The sequence below is a fragment of the Cryptotermes secundus genome, unplaced genomic scaffold, assembly GCF_002891405.2.
Source record: "Cryptotermes secundus unplaced genomic scaffold, Csec_1.0 scaffold2252, whole genome shotgun sequence".
NCBI classification, from domain to species: Eukaryota; Metazoa; Arthropoda; class Insecta; order Blattodea; family Kalotermitidae; genus Cryptotermes; species Cryptotermes secundus.
In genome coordinates, this window is record NW_019732873.1 from 411,773 (window position 1) to 427,791 (window position 16,019).

The 16,019-nt window shown below is 47.3% G+C and overlaps 1 protein-coding gene across 1 annotated transcript in view; it reads left to right on the forward strand.

Moving 5' to 3' along the window:
* Positions 1–11,102, forward strand: part of LOC111867839 (protein takeout) — a 12,412-nt gene extending 1,310 nt beyond the window's left edge. Inside the window, exons 2-6 of the mRNA XM_023858034.2 lie at positions 3,734–3,826; positions 4,277–4,424; positions 5,295–5,437; positions 6,720–6,869; positions 9,841–11,102. Of these exons, the coding sequence (XP_023713802.1) occupies positions 3,734–3,826; positions 4,277–4,424; positions 5,295–5,437; positions 6,720–6,869; positions 9,841–9,995 (689 nt within the window). The 3' untranslated portion in view covers positions 9,996–11,102. The remainder of the gene's footprint in view (positions 1–3,733; positions 3,827–4,276; positions 4,425–5,294; positions 5,438–6,719; positions 6,870–9,840) is intronic.
* The last annotated feature ends 4,917 nt before the right edge of the window (positions 11,103–16,019 follow it).

Here is a 16,019-nt window from a genome sequence, read left to right on the forward strand (position 1 = left end):
ATAGCCACATCTATATGTAAGTCTTGCAGCTGTTTACTGAGCTCATAGCCACATCTATATGTAAGACTTGCAGCTGTTTGCTGAGCTCATAGCCACATCTATATGTAAGTCTTGCAGATGTTTACTAAGCTCATAGCCACATCTCTATGTAAGTCTTGCAGCTTTTTACTGCGCTCATAGCCACATCTATACGTAAGACTTGCAGCTGTTTACTGAGCTCATGGACACATCTATACGTAAGTCTTGCAGCTGTTTACTGAGCTCATAGCCACATCTATACGTAAGTCTTGCAGCTGTTTACTGAGCTCATAGCGTTGCCTTCAAATACAATTTGCTTTCAATGCTATGACTTTGAGCAGCCTATGAACTTGTCCTGCTTCGCTCGGCACGGACCGCGAAGAAATCATCGTTCCTCTGTTGTAGTGCAATTGCTGCTTAGCGATGACGTGATGTATTCCTTTGCTGTTGTTTACGGGCCGCTGCCTAGTGACGGGTCTACATGCCAAAATATGTTAAAGTAACGTGAAAATATCTCTGTAACAGACCGTGGAGGCCCACAGGGTTGTGAGGCGTCGAGGCTCCCACATTATCTAGACAACTGGCTACACAGAGGGTGATGAGGTTGTCAGCCTTACACGCCGTCCGGCCTCCCTTTACCCCCGGGAAGACTGGGTGCTGACTGCCTCCTTCCAAGCCCTGTCCAGTTCATTAGTCATCCAGTCATCTGATGCAACACAGCCTCAACTACTCACAGTGTCATTATATATGCCACGAGGACAGCAAATTCAGAACTTTGGCGCAGTTTAATGCTGTGTTGCAGTGCGCCGGTTAGCTGTGTGGTCACACATCACGTCGCAAAATCGGAACAGCGGTGAAGCAACTTCGAAATGGAGTCAAAAGTTACGACAGGTGACAGGGCCACGAGGAATACATGTAACTGGGCCAGCGAGGGGTGCGGTGCCCAGGCGAGCAGCGGCACAATTTGAAAGTGACCTTCTTAAACCTCTGGTCACAGCTGATCTTGTACCGACGTTTCGCAGGAACATTTTGCTCCATGCGCTATGCAATGTACACTTCACGATGCTTCAGTATGTAGAAGGGATTTGGAAGAGACAGGTCGTTGCCTAATCGAAACACTATCCCGCAATTGCTAGGAGGGACTGAGGAAGACCACTAACACCAGAAATCATGACAGCCAGTTTTTCAGCCGAAATTTGAACCCAGCACCTCACGAATACAATTCTAGAGCGTTACCGCTATATTAACCTGCCTGGTGGAATAAATTTTGTAACATTTTTGGATGTTCTGAATTGGAGCCGCGGTAGAGAACAGGAAAGCTCTGTTTAATATCTACTAAACCCACGTTATTTGTGGGGGGGGGGACCACGACATGGCGCGTCCTCAGGTTGCGGATGGAGAAGATGGCCTCCAGATGTAAAGGGTGGCTGCGAATATATTGAATAAGCAGTCGCGGGACAACTAACAAGGGGTGATACTTCAGCGGGGGGTTGGGCGTGGGACTAGTGACTCCTCACAGAATAAGTTTGTTACGAATGGCACAAAGGGCCTCCGACTTGGACGGATCAAGATAGGGACCAGTGAAGGGCTCTTGTGACCACGGTAATGAACCTTCCGGTTACATAAAATGCTGGGAAGTCCTTGAGTAGATGGTCAGCCGGCGGCTTGTCAAGGATTGCTCAGCTCCATGAAGTAAGTTAGAGAGCAAACCCAGTTAAGAGTTGAAAGGGAAGCCCCATGATTTTCCGTAAAATTTTCTCGTGCCATTGACTTTCACTACTTTCTCCCGTTATCGAACGGTACGGTTTGAAGCGTATTTTTAACGCCATCTTCAACGAATAACACGAACTAATTGTGGATCGCAAACAGTCTCAGTTATACGCACATATCCACGTGAAAATATGGTCACTTCTCACAGAATAGAAACGCAGCTGACGGTTATGCAACGTGCTAACGCTCGACAATTGGCCGCTGCAGTAACCGGAAATTCCGCAATTTCAGGGCGTTATTCTGTTCAGTTACTTCGTTCATGTGGATGGGCTAGACGAGAGGAAGGCGTGTGACTTGCAGAGAACTGCGGCTCGGTTGGGATCACGGTTACAACATCCGCTGTGAGTGAAAATTGCTGGCATGTTTGAGTCCTTCATTTTGTTTACACATTTCTTGTGGTGATGGTATTCGTACTGCGATTGTGCCGCGGGCGAGAAAGCAGCGTGAGCAGTGGCTGCAGTGGCAGTCTCCAGCCGCCTGCTCACGCTGCTTTCTCGCTCGCGGATTTCTCTACCCTGAAGATGGAAACGGTACTTTCTTCCGAAACGTCGGTTTACACAAATCTGCACGGCACCACTTCTCAGAAGACGGCATTCTTCATAGTCACCCCCGTGAAAACCTCAAATCTTACAAGTTGAAAAAGTCACCATATCAACGTTACTTATGCGTCATCTGAACAAACAAGCAAGAGGACGAGATGGGCAGGACGCACAGCATGCGTGAGAGGGACGGAGAATGCATAGAGAATGGTACCAAGCAAAGGCAGGGAGCGACGATCTGCTGGCAGAGCAACAGTTATGCAGCCGCAGGGGTCGGAATTACGACACTCCGGTTGCTACTGCAGAGTGAAAGAGGCCAGCGAATTTCCCCATCATCCCTAAAATAGCGTTCATGGTTTCACTTTCGAAGTTCTGAAGAAATCAGTCGTAACATCTGGCCCAAAGAATGGCGAAACACACGCATCAGCAGTGCAGCAGGCTGTTGTGAAGAACCCCACTCACACATTTATCAGACTACACGGCATCACGTCCCAGGACACATGTAAGATTTTAGGTTCTCACACCGGTGTTGTGATGCCGTGTAGTTAGCTGTACTTTCAAGATATTTCGCCCAGGTCTCTTACTTGACTTATTATTCTATCCTGAAGATGGAGGCGAAATTTTCCTCCGATACCTTGTCTTTCATCGGACTACACGGCGATACATCCCAGAGTACATAACTCTTCATAAATATTGACAGCACTGGAAGTTCAAGTTCCATAGAAGGCAGGAAAGTACACCGCCAAACCGTCCACTTGAGGTCATCCAGTAATAATGCAGTTACCTGTGCAAGAGTTGCCTTGGTTACCTGTTCTTAAGCTAACGTCATGGAGTAGAGTCCTTCTTGAAGACCTGACAGTTGCTCAGCTTGTCGATAAATTCGACGCCTTTTGCGGGAACGCGAAAGTTCGTGAGCACCGTGTTCGCCACGGTTCCTAGGCAACAAAATGAACGCGCATTGCACCCGTTCTTCCGTGACAGTTTCGAAAGAACTTAACCAGGATCCAGACTCCCAAGTCTCATGAGAAATTCTTTCCCCAGCCAAATCTATTTTGTCCTGCCTAGCACAGTCTGGGTGGCGTTTGCCATATACACCGGGCTCTTGCTCAGTTACCTGCAGCTTCGTCATCCTGTCGTGCCATATTAAGAGACAAACGAATCACAGAAGGGTGTTAGAACAGCTAACACTAGGAAACTACGTGGCAACGCAACTGCGAGAGGTCTGGATTGCTCAGTTGCCTGGAAGTCGATTGTCTCAGTCTTCCACGAGTTCCGTTGCAATCGCGTTGCCGTTTCCTTAGTTTGTGCTGCTCCAATAAGTTCCACGTGTTAAACTCAGTCTGATAACAATTCTCGGAAGTTGCGGTTGCGTTGCCCTCGCCCTTACAGCACTTCATCTGTTTCAGCTCAAGTTTTCGAGCCCTGCCCCACCAGCAGTCCTGACTTTGAGGCCTGTGCTAAGCGCAATCTCCAGAAGGGAGTGGCTGTATTGAGCGATGGTAAGTCTAACAATAAACAAGTTAGGAATTGTAACAATTGTGGCACTCTGATACTGGCTCTAGTTTTGAACCGCCATTTAGATACTATGGCGAAGCACAGATTTTGTTGCGTCGACTGGTAGGAAATTGAGAGGACTCGACAAATTTGTCCAACGGGCTCAGATACATGATTTGATCAAATTCAGTCCAGCAGTTCTCGACACAGCATAATATCATTACCTGGAACACCGCGCTGGACACGAAGCGAATGTTTTCTTTCTCTCTACAGCCTTTGTGAGGAACAGGCATTCAGAGAGTTGCGCACCGAACCGCGTGTACATCTCCATATGGAGTGTCCGGCTAGAATGTGTTACAAAATGTAGTGCGCCTGCGCAGTTCATCCGGTTACCGCCGTGTTGCATGCAGCGGCTGTTTCGAGTGGCCACTGTTACACCGACTCCTTGTCTACAGGGCTGCCCGCAGTGGACTTCCCTCCGCTCGACCCCCTGTTTGTCCCGGAGCTGCTGCTCGACTACAGAGGCAATGAAGCGGACGTGAAAATGATCATCAGGAACAGCGAAACCCGCGGTCTCAAGGACGTTGACATTCTGAGCTTCAGGTCGGTCGCTTGTAGCAGTCACACTGAGGCCACGGAAACAAGACCCGTGGGTGGCTGTGACGAGGTTCCCCCCTCTCTGGTGGCTTGTGACAACCAGCCCAAATCGCGTCTCACTAGCGAAAGCTGCCACTGCCAACATTCGTGTGAACACGTGCTGGACGACTGGAGTGGGGAAGTGAGTTGTGGAGGGAGTCGACCCATGGAACTTCTTTCCGCGGCCTCAGTATAGCACAAGGGGGCGAACAGTGACACTGGAGAAGACAGAATCATGTTCCTAGCGACAAATGGCGCATAGACGCTTCCTTTCATAAGACTCGGAAGATCAGTATACAAGGTGCCCGAAGTTTCCTGCCTCACAGGTGACATTGAGACCTGACAGAGCAGACCAGTGGCACTAGTGTGGACGCCTACCTGCTCCGCGATGTCCTCGGAAACACAGACAAGTTTGGAACAGATTCTGTGGTTTCCTGTGATGCGAGGCACATTGAACACTCTGTATATCGTGATGCAGCATGAGAACAAGGGGGCTACACTCCGTATCTTGGTCTCCTGGGCTATGGCATCGTATAATCTGGTCTCGGAGAAACCATATATCCATCTTCACACGGAGCCTGGACGTTATCTGGGTATCCAAAATATCAGTTTCTGCATCGCAGAAAACACACTGTGTCTCCATAACAAAGACCAACAGTCGCTGAATATATTATTATTATTATTATTATTATTATTATTATTATCATTATTATTATTTATTTCACTGTAAATGGTTCTAACCCGGTGACAATGGATATACAATGTTAAATAGCGTGGTACGTATTGTTACCACTGGATTGTGACACTCAGAGGCTACATGTTGCTTATTTCCTGCAGGGCGAACCTGAGCGACCCGTCAAACATGGTCATTGAAGTCGATTTCCGGATTCCTGCGTTGGTCATCAAGGGTGAATACAAGACGCAGGGGAAAATCATTAGCTTCCCCATCGGCGGCAAGGGCGTCTACAACATCAGCATGCGTAAGGACTACCCCAGGCACTGTTGTTATCCCAAGTATAGTAACGTGACAAAGGGGAGGGGGTTACCTGAAACAATCATACGAACTGACTGGCACTGCAAAAATGGGCTATGTCACGATGATTTGTTTGGAGGGCTCCTTTATGAAGCTATCGGTAGCTATACAACACAGCGTCGGGCAGCAAGTAAGGGGACACGGTGAATCGCAAGGGATTTGTAAGGAAACTGCCGTGGACTATCCTGACAGACTGGCTGAAGTGACTGACGACAACCAGGAAGAACTTCAAGACAGGGTTTGCGAGCACTTCTGCAGTGCTACTACTGTTCTTTCTTGAGAAGCTACAGTTGCTCAGCTGGTCAAAATATTCCTCACCTTATCTGGAACCACAAAGTTCATTATCGTGCTCACAAAAAACCGCCAATGGGCCATATCCTGAACCAAATTAATCCGCTATACAGTGTGACACCCTGTTTCTCTATCACATATTTTAATATTATCTGAGTGAATGTCACAGTCGATCGGTTGGCAGTACTGCTCTTTGTTTCAGAGAACTCGAATTCAAGTCTCTGCCCACAGACCGGCTGACACGATAGAGGCATTTCGCGATTTTACTCAGTCACTCAAATAATATAAACGAGCAGGTTTGTCAGCGGTAATGCTCTAGACTCATATTCTGGAGGTGTTCGCTTCGAATCTCGGCTGGGACGCTGTCTATCCTGAGAATTGTCATTGTTTTCCTCAGTCTAGTCAGTCCCATTCAACCATGTTACCTCCATTAGGCCACGACCTCTTCCTTGCATGACTTTCCACTTCATATTTACGAACTCAGAAAAGCAAATATATCCCTGGGTTTAGTTAGGCAAAACATCACTCCATGAAGACGTATGGGGAGTGGAGGTATAACTCCACCATGCTTGATCTCGGCAATAAGTTGACGTGAGTGTACGGATCACGCCCAGCCGCTTTAGGTCCGGGGAAAGAGCCCCAAGTACCCATTGTATGGGTGGCTGGGTGGCCCTCGGAGCCGGTCTGGACGTTGCGGAGAAAAGAAGAACCTCTTGTCCCTGCCGAGAATCGAACCGCGATCTCTCTGTCGAGTCGCTACACCGGCCCATTGCACCGGCTGTAGCTATGTGGCGTCACAGTCAAACCGAGAATTAGTGTATCACTGAAAGCTTCAGATAAGCACCCGCTCGGTGACATGACGAAACGTCGAGTTACCGGCGCCGCAGAAATGACGCTGTGGTATCCACTACACTCTCAGTGAGTCTTTTGATTTGCAGGGGACCTGACAGGCACTTGGACTGTGCGCGGTGATCTGGTCACGGTTGACGGCGAAGAGTACCTGAAGGTGCGCCACGTGAACGTGTTGCCGGAGGTGGGCGATATGCAGGTCTACGCCTCGAACCTGTTCACAGGCAACGATGAGCTCGGTGAGTACACACGTTGAGCCAACGGGAAGTATATGAACCTCTCCCGCGCTCTCCTACGTGTCGAGGTCGACGATAGGAGCAATCTCCACGAATAACGAGCACAAACAGTCAATCGTAAACCGTGTCCTGTATGTAATATACACTTCACATATTTTTATCACGAAACACACTGAAACAAACGACTCCTCGCTCGTTCGAGACCCACGGCATAACTTCTCTCCAGGCGATGTGCTAATGATCACCGTTCTTTGCTATGGTGACACCAAACTGCGCAACGACGTCAAATCAAAAAATCTTTCCCCCTATTTTTTTCAGCCACAATAAGACACATACAGGGAAATCAAAATACAGGCAGTGTTCTAAGTACCTTTGACTATTTTTCCACATAATCACCACCCCAGTTGAGGCATTTGTCCCATCGCACCACTAGTTTGGAGATTCCGCTGTTGTAGAATTCCGCCATTTGAGCGCAGAACCACCGCCGGACAGCGGTTTTCGTGTTGTGGGAAATGAACCTCGGGCCTGTCAGGAACTTCTTCAGTGGACCGAACACGTGGTAGTCACTGCGGGCGAGGTCTGAACTATACGGTGCATGCTCCATAATCTCCCATCCCAATGACTGCAGTCGGGCAGCGGTCCTGTTTGCCACATGAGGCCTGGCGTTCTCATGGAGGAGAATCACAACGTCCATGTGAATCCCTGGACGCGACTGCAGTCATTGGGATGGGAGATTATGGAGCATGCACCGTGTAGTCCAGACCTCACCCGCAGTGATTACCACGTGTTCGGTCCACTGAAGAAGTTCCTGGCAAGCCAGAGGTCCATTTCCAACAGCACGAAAACCGCTGTCCGGCGGTGGTTCTGCGCTCAACCAGCAGAATTCTACAAGAGCGGCATCTCCAAACTAGTGGTGCGATGGGACAAATGCCTCAACTGGGGTGGTGATTATGTGGAGAAATAGTCAAAGGTACTTAGAACACTGTCTGTATTTTGATTTCCCTGTACGTGTATTGTTGTGGCTGAAAAAAAAACTAGGGCAAAGACTTTTCGATTTTCCTTCGTATATATAAAGTGGGCCAGAAAATATGTACACACCGTTCTGCCGCCATTTTCTTTGACTTTCCTGCCATTCGATAAGGTGGCTCTGGAATTCATGTGACTAGCACCATCTGTTGAGAGAATATCGCACTACACACCGAGCATTACATTTCGGCTCAACTTTGTGGATGTGTCCATAGCTGAACCCTATAAAACTCTGTATATAATTATTTTTTGGCCCAGGAGTATATTCTTCTGGGATATAACGATATGTTATAAGGGCGATATGTTCCTCCGAAACGTCTGTTGACTCNTGTATTGGTAAACATTTGTCTGATAATTTTCCTATCCAGAATGGTGTAAAACAAGGAGATGCTTTATCGGCACTGCTTTTCAACTTTGCCTTAGAATATGCCATTAGGAGGGATCAGGAAAACCGGGTGGGACTGAAATTAAATGGGACACATCAGCTGCTGGTCTATGCTGACGATGTGAATCTACTGGGTGATAATGTAGATACCATAAAAAACACGCAGACTTTAATTTACGTCATTAAGGAGGTTGGTCTAGAATTCAACACACAGAAAACTAAGTATGTTGCTGTCTCGTAACAAAAATGTAGGGCAAAATCATGAAGACATGAAGACAGATAACAGATCTCTTTGAAAATGTGGCACAGTTCAGATATGTGGGAATGACCGTAACAAATCCAAACCTGATACAGTAGACATTAACAAGCGATTAAATTCGCGTAATACTTGCTACCATTCAGCGCAGAACTTTTGTCTTCTCGTCTGCTGTCCAAACACGTAAAAATTAGAATATACAAAACAATAATTTTGCCTGCGGTCCTGTACGAGTGTGAAACTTCGTCTCTGATATTAAGGGAGGAATACAGACTGAGGGCATTTGAGAAGTGAAGTGACGGGAGGTTGGGGAAAACTACATAATCAGGGGTTTCATAACGTGCACTCTCTGGCAGTTACAATTGAAATGATCAAGTAAAAAAGAATGAGACGGCAGGGCATGTAGTATGGTTGGGAGGAAAAGCCAGCAGCAAAGTGCCCATTAGCCAGACCAAGACGTAAGTGGGTGGGTAATATTAAATTGGATTGGTATGGACTGAATTGATTTGGCTCAGAATAGGAACCAGTGTAGGACTCTTGTGAATGAGGTAATGACCCTTCGGGTTACATAAAATGCTGGTGAAGTTCTTGAGTAGCTGCAGAATTGAAGGCTTCTGAAGGAGGGCTCAGCTGCATGGAGTTAGTTAGCTCCGTTTATTCTTCTGTGGCCTCTTTTTTTCTCAGTGTTTTTTTTTTCTTCCTATGCATCTCGTTTCCGTTTATTAGCAGTTTTCACCTGTGTCGTGTTTATCTTTCATGTTCTGCCGTCCCATTTATTGTGAGCTGTGTCAAAGCGCTCTCGCCGCGACCGGGCGGCAACTACTCCGCCATCTATGTCATGCAGTGAAGGGTATGTTCCCGGGGCTCCCATTCCGTGCAACACCCAGAAGGTGGCAGTGGCTGACCGGAAGGGTTCACTGAGATCTGCCGCGCTTACTGCGGCGAAAGGTTCACACTGTGCTCTTCTGGGTCATGACACCGTGCAACCTGGAACCATCTTCTTCAATTCCCAACGCTACTTCTCTTCAGCAACCTGCTCTCACCAGAAAGGCAAATGGGCACTGCCTGGGAAAGTTAAGAGCGGGAAACTTCTGTACCGCATGGACGGCGCCAGGATCTCCAAGGCGAGACAGCGCTATCCTATAGTTAAGCTATATTTAAGATGAATTGCCCGCAGGACTCAGGTTACAAGGATCGAAAAGAAAATAATTTCTACTTATTTCTATCGAGACGTTTAGGGGGAGCTGGGGGTATCGTGGCGCTTTGACGTGGGAACAACTAACAGGATATGACGTCACCTGTTCCAGACAAAGCTGCCCTGCGGTTCGCAAACCTCTACTGGCCGACCATCTACAAGGAGCTGCTTCCCTACGCGGATGAGGGATGGGACAAATTCTTGCGGGGACAGCTTAACAAGTTCTTCCTCAAGTTTCCCTTCAGAGCCATCTTCCCAGAGAACTAACAGAGCATCTGCAGCAGGCAGCACGCACGCGCACAAATGCCAACGTCTTCAGAAAGTGTAAATCTGGTTTTATATTACGAGGAACAGCCGTAGCTTCCAAGTAGTTAGACGTTCTGCCTCGCAGCCGGGAAATCCTGGGTTCAAGTGTCGGCTCGGTAACGGAATGTTCTGTCTGAGGGTTTCCGACGTTCTCCTCAGTCTCTACCTTCAAATTCAGGGATAATGCGACGTTCTAGGCCAGGGCCGCTTCCTTCCAAATCTTCTCAAATTCATTATTCACTAATTATCGTACCGGGCAGTAGAGAGGCCCGATCGTAGGTTGCTAAAAGATGCTGTATGAACTGTGGTCGTTGCTTAGCGTCGAACCTCGTGAATGGATTATGGCAATAGGTGAACTTGAAACGACTGGGAAGGAAGAGGTAGTTTCTATTTCGAGATACTCTGCAGATATTCACCTGGAGGGACCGAGGAAAGCCATGAAATACGAGCCAGGATACTTCACGTCCAGGCCAAGGTTATTATCGGGTACTTCCGGAATACAGGCCAGACGCGTTACCGCTCTCAGCATCCGGTCACTTGCCGCCGCTGCACACCGACAGCGTCGCAGCGCCCTGTTCATCTTCTGGCACTCTGCTTCCATCCTCAGGTTAAAAGTTGGGATAGCATCTACTCAGTTGGGTCCGTTACATGTAGCTGACATCAGTCAGTGAACTACAGGATCCGGTTTATCTGATGGAGAGAGGAAGTTGTCAGCACTTGCTCGCTCTCACGGGTCCCGTGTGTGGCAGCGTTCCAAGTGAGACCAGTGCGCATGCGCCGCTGCACTCAGCAGCGCCCCAGTCCACCACGCGTGTCCCACCCAGCTGAACGTCAAGTCCCACTGTTTGAGAAACACTGCATCAGACAAATGAACGTCTAGGGCCGTTAAGACGTGCTGCCTGCGACGGAAGAAACTCGTGACGTCGTTTAACGCTGACGTCATGTTTCATCCAGCGACGCCTTCAACATTGACTGCTTGTGGCTGCATCTCACGGCAGGCCACGATCTGTTTAATTACTATGTAACTTTATTGAATGAATAAATAACTGCTTTATGGAACACACACAGCAGCAAGCCTACCGCAGCGGTAACTGTATGCACTCTGCTCACATCACCTGAACTCCCACAACGGGGAGGTCCTCTAGTAAGAACAACAAAACCTCTCCAAATTCTACCTTGTTTTTATGATTTGGAAATGTGATGCAGCACATACCTGATAATACATTCGGCCACGAGAGCCTCCTTCCAAATCCATATCTATTCACCACTCATCATAATGCTACATTTCAAATGGAGTTGAAATTAACCCCATAGAGGTGAGACCTTGAAAAGCAACCAGTCGCTCAGCTGCTGAAGAATTTCCCAACGTTTTATGTAAGCCGAAGGTTCATTAACCAAGTTCACATGAACTCGCCACTGGTCATTATCCTGAGCCAGATGAGTCCAGTTCATGCCACCTCATCCTATCTCTGTACGATCCACTGTAATTAAACAGCGTCTTCAAATAAACACAAAACGACACGACCGGACTGAGAAGGAGTGAGTGCTGCTGTTCCACATTTAACGGCGCACTCAGGAGCTGACGTCCTACGATAGGACGAGAGACGAATTGGAGACAATTTGGAAGGAAGTGGTCCTCGCCTTCTCCGGCATTTTCCAGGAGGGACTGAGAAAAACGCTAAAAACATTCAGGATAGCAGGTGTGCCGGGTTGGATTCGAAGAGGGCACCTCGCTAATAAAGTCTAGAGTGTTAACGCTATGCCAGTTTGCTCTGTCCCTTATTATTTCTTTTTTTGCTAGTGGGGTGGGACTAAGTCCCTTGTACTGCGGCCACTTCTGGCCTATTGTACCAGCCCCAGATGATAGGTGAGGGTGATTGTGGAGCAATTGCTGGAATGAAGATTGGCAGGGGAAACCGAAGTACTTGGAGAAAATCTGCTCCAGCGCCACTTTGTTCACCACAAATCCCACTTGACCAGACCCGGGATCGAACTCGGGCCGCCGCGGTGGGTGTCCCTTATTAGCCCCATAATTTATAGGTCTTCCTCTACATTCAACCATGCATCCTTTCGCTCCCACACGCGCTCTACGGGAGTTTCGACGACGCATCGGTGAACGGGTCGCTAGTTGCTCGCAATCTAGCGGCAGAGGTTTGTATTATGTTGACCAGATTCGGTTGCTGAGTCGAAATGTTCGGTGTTACTCCACAGCAGCTGCGTCAAGTGGACGCTGTGCGGAAAACTGCGTGTATTCTATCAGGACACACAAAGCACAATTAAATTATGGGACTGGGGGGGGGGGTAAACTATGGAATTCAATATTTTTACGACCTTGTGATAAACGTGGACTGGAACTGATGTGGTTTTCGATCTTTCGGGAAGAGTTTATTGAACCTTCGGCTCCCATATAACGCGGAGAATTTGCTGACGACTATCAGTTTCGCTGCAAATTAGTAACGGTTGGTGTCACTTTGATTCAACGACAGTGAGTAAACGTTACCGTGACCGGAAGCTGGCAGGCTTCCTGGAGAGCCGTCATAAATCGAACCCATATTTACCACAAACGTAGGGTCGCGCCATAGCTCAAGCGGTTAGTCACTGGCTTCCCACTGGCGGCCCGGGTTCGATCCCGGGTCTGGTCAAGTGGGATTTGTGGTGGACAAAGTGGCGCTGGAGCAGGCTTTCTCCGAGTACGTCGGTTTCCTCTGCTAATCTTCATTCCACCAATTGCTCCACAATCACCCTCACCTATCATCTGGGGCTGGTACAATAGGCCAGAAGTGGCCGCAGTACAAGGGACTTAATCCCACCCCACTAGCAATAAAAAAATACCACAAGCGTAATATTGTTCCTACAAACCATTCCATGCCCTATGATTACTAAAACTTACAAAGAAAATGCAGGAGAGCTGAGTAAAGCAGTAATTACACACCCGTACAGATATTTATTGGCAAATGAAAACATACACTCAATACAAAATCAACTAAACAAATCACATTTCAAAAATTAATATCACAAATTTGAGTTCTTTTCTGTTACATGATTTGCATCTGCAGAGAGGGCAGGTTGTTGGACTGCACCCCCGTCACCTGGGCAGCCGTAAAGTGCGAGCCACTGACGTAATTTTTGGGGGGGGGGAGAGTCAGGGTAAACCTTGCTTCAAAAGGAGGCCGCAAATATGGGTCGGGGAGGGGAGCTCTGGAAATATCTTGCTGAAAATGAAGTGCCCTGAAACAAACCAGACGGTGTCGCCCCTCATCTACCCTCATTTCCAGCCCTGATTACCGTATGTGTTGGGTATTCCCCCGGCTGCTCTACTGAACCAGTTCTGAAAAAGCCATTTCTGCTCGAGATCGAAGCAGTCCGACAGGCTGGAGAACTTCACAGATAACCGATATACCCTGTCTACACTCAGTTCCGTGAATCTTGAGGAAACTGACTGACTGACTGACACCACTCCTTCTTGAGACAATAGTTTCTCAGTTAGTATACAAATCGCCTGCATTTTATGGAACCCCATGGTTCATTACCTTGTTCATAACAGCCCGCCTTAATTACTCATAGTTCCAAAGAGCAGAATCCCTCTCGAGAAGCTTGTAGCTGCTCAGCTAGTCAACAAATTCAGAAGGTTCATAAGCGTATTCACAAGAGCCTGCTAATTGTCACTTTTTTTTTTTCACTTTTTATTTGTTCCATAGATCGTTATTGACAAACATGCCACAGGATGTAGAACATGTCAAAGTTAATTATAAAAGAAAAAACAGTNCCAGACTCGTTTTAATATCACCCACCCAACTACAGTTGTGTATTTCAAGTAATTTCTTTCCTTAACCATTCACAACCATCACTTCCATCTTCTTCCCATTCGTGTTACACGCCCATCCCATTCCATCTTTCGTGATTTGACGAGCATAATAATATTTGGGGCTCTTTATGGTGAGTAATTCAGCACTATAATTCAGATGGCCACAGGCATGAGGCGGTATAATTCATCACAACACATGAATATCACTCGCCGGTGTTCTCTTCTGGTACGTGTTTACAGCTGATTCGGAGGAATGTGTCGCCACCATCTTCAGGGTATAAGACTGGCTATTGTAACTGAATCATCCGCGGTGCTCTGCTACCCTAAAACAGATGACAACACTTACTTCGAAACCATTTTCCAATTAATGATAATTCAGAGATCACCACGTAACATTAGATAAGCCATCACACGGCTTCGGTGTGACGCAACTTCAAGCTGTGTCCAGTTCACACTTCGCACCGCTGCTGGTGATCTGTCTAGAACATAATCACGCTGCAGAAGGCGACTGTTTTCCATGGACATTCAGCCACAAGGTACCGAGCAGGTTAACTCAGTGGTGCCGGAGTATTAAATCGTGTGGAAATTTCTGTTGGAATTTGGGTTTTCATGGCGGTACGAATGATGAATGCGGTCTTCTGCGTTGTAACACGGTGTAGTTCGGAAAGAGAATAACGCTTCGAAGGAACTTATCGCCTCCATCTTCAGGGTAAAAGAGTTAAGCCACGCAAGAAACCAGCAGCAGCAAGCGGTAAGCTTCTTCCTCGCGTAGCTGACTCTTCGACCTTGAAGATGGAGGCGATATGTTCTTTCGAACGTTCGTCTCTCAACTACACGGCGTTACAACCCAGAAAATCTTACTCTTCATGTGGTAATTTGTGGAAACTTCCTCAAGGGTACGTCACCCTCGAGTAGGAACCCTTACGGAAGAAACGCCCTGTGTGTTCAGTGAGAGCTTGGTATGGAATTCTGGAGATCCCATCTCACGTTAAGAACAAGATCTAGTAACTTTGTAACGTAACGATCTCCAGATTACTGGGCGCTACATTCACCCTGAGGCTGCAGCTCATTTGCCCGGAAAGTTTGAATAAAACCACGAAAATCAGCATACGAGATGTCTGGGCCGAGTTCCGAACCCAGAACCTTCCGAATGCGAGTCTAAAGCGTTACCGCTATGCCAATCTACTCGGTACCTTCCTGCTGTTAATTTAGGTATAATACAGTAAATTATTTCCAATTTTAATTTTTCGCCTTCTTATTTCATGGGCTGCCGAAGTCCTATGGCTTATGCAGGGTACAATGTTGCATTCGTGGCTCCTGTTCAAGGCCAAGGGGATTTCAGAGACGACTACGTTGTCAAAACACGGCTCCAGATGACACTATAGGGTTACAATGTGCAAATTTTTTTTTTTTTTTTGTTTTTTGTTTGAGACTCCCATATTTATTATGCAATCTGAGTTAATACATTTAGCATAATGATGTGAAAAGGAAAGAAAAAGAACGTGTAGAATACCGCTCATTAGCGGTGCTCCTTGTGCAGTAGATAAAGTCTGGTATGATTTGTGGGAGAATACTTACAAACTAGGGACTTAAGATCTAAATAATAATACTACATTATACAAGAAATCTGTTTGGGAGATCATGTGGAAGATGTCTTCTCAGTCTGCGGAGAGGCGGGGGTGCAGAGAGTTGAGACACTTCTTGGTTAATGTGCATGTTGAGCCGTGATCTGTATTTCGAACTTAGTCGACTGATTTCTTCTTGAACTGTAGGTATTTGTAGATCGTGTCTGATGATGGCATTGGGGACATACCAAGGGGCGTCCGTTAGCAGACGCAGAGCTTTAGACTGAAATCGCTCAAAGATGGCAATGTTGGTGTTCGAAGCAGAGCCCCATAGTTGAATGCCATATGTCCACACAGGTTTGATGATGATTTTGTAAATGAGGAGCTTGTTGTTTAGAGTTAGTTTAGATCTTCGTCCAAGTAGCCAGTGTAGNCGGACCTTGTTAGGTGCCCTTCAGAACCACCTGTTGATTTCCTATTGTCCGTCCGTCCGCAAGTAGCAGCGCCCGAACTACCTGACGACAACAATCAGATGCGGCACGGTAAACCTGCACTAAAATCCCATCACATTTTCGGTTTGAATCATTCTTAAGGGTCGCGTTACTTAGGTACAGT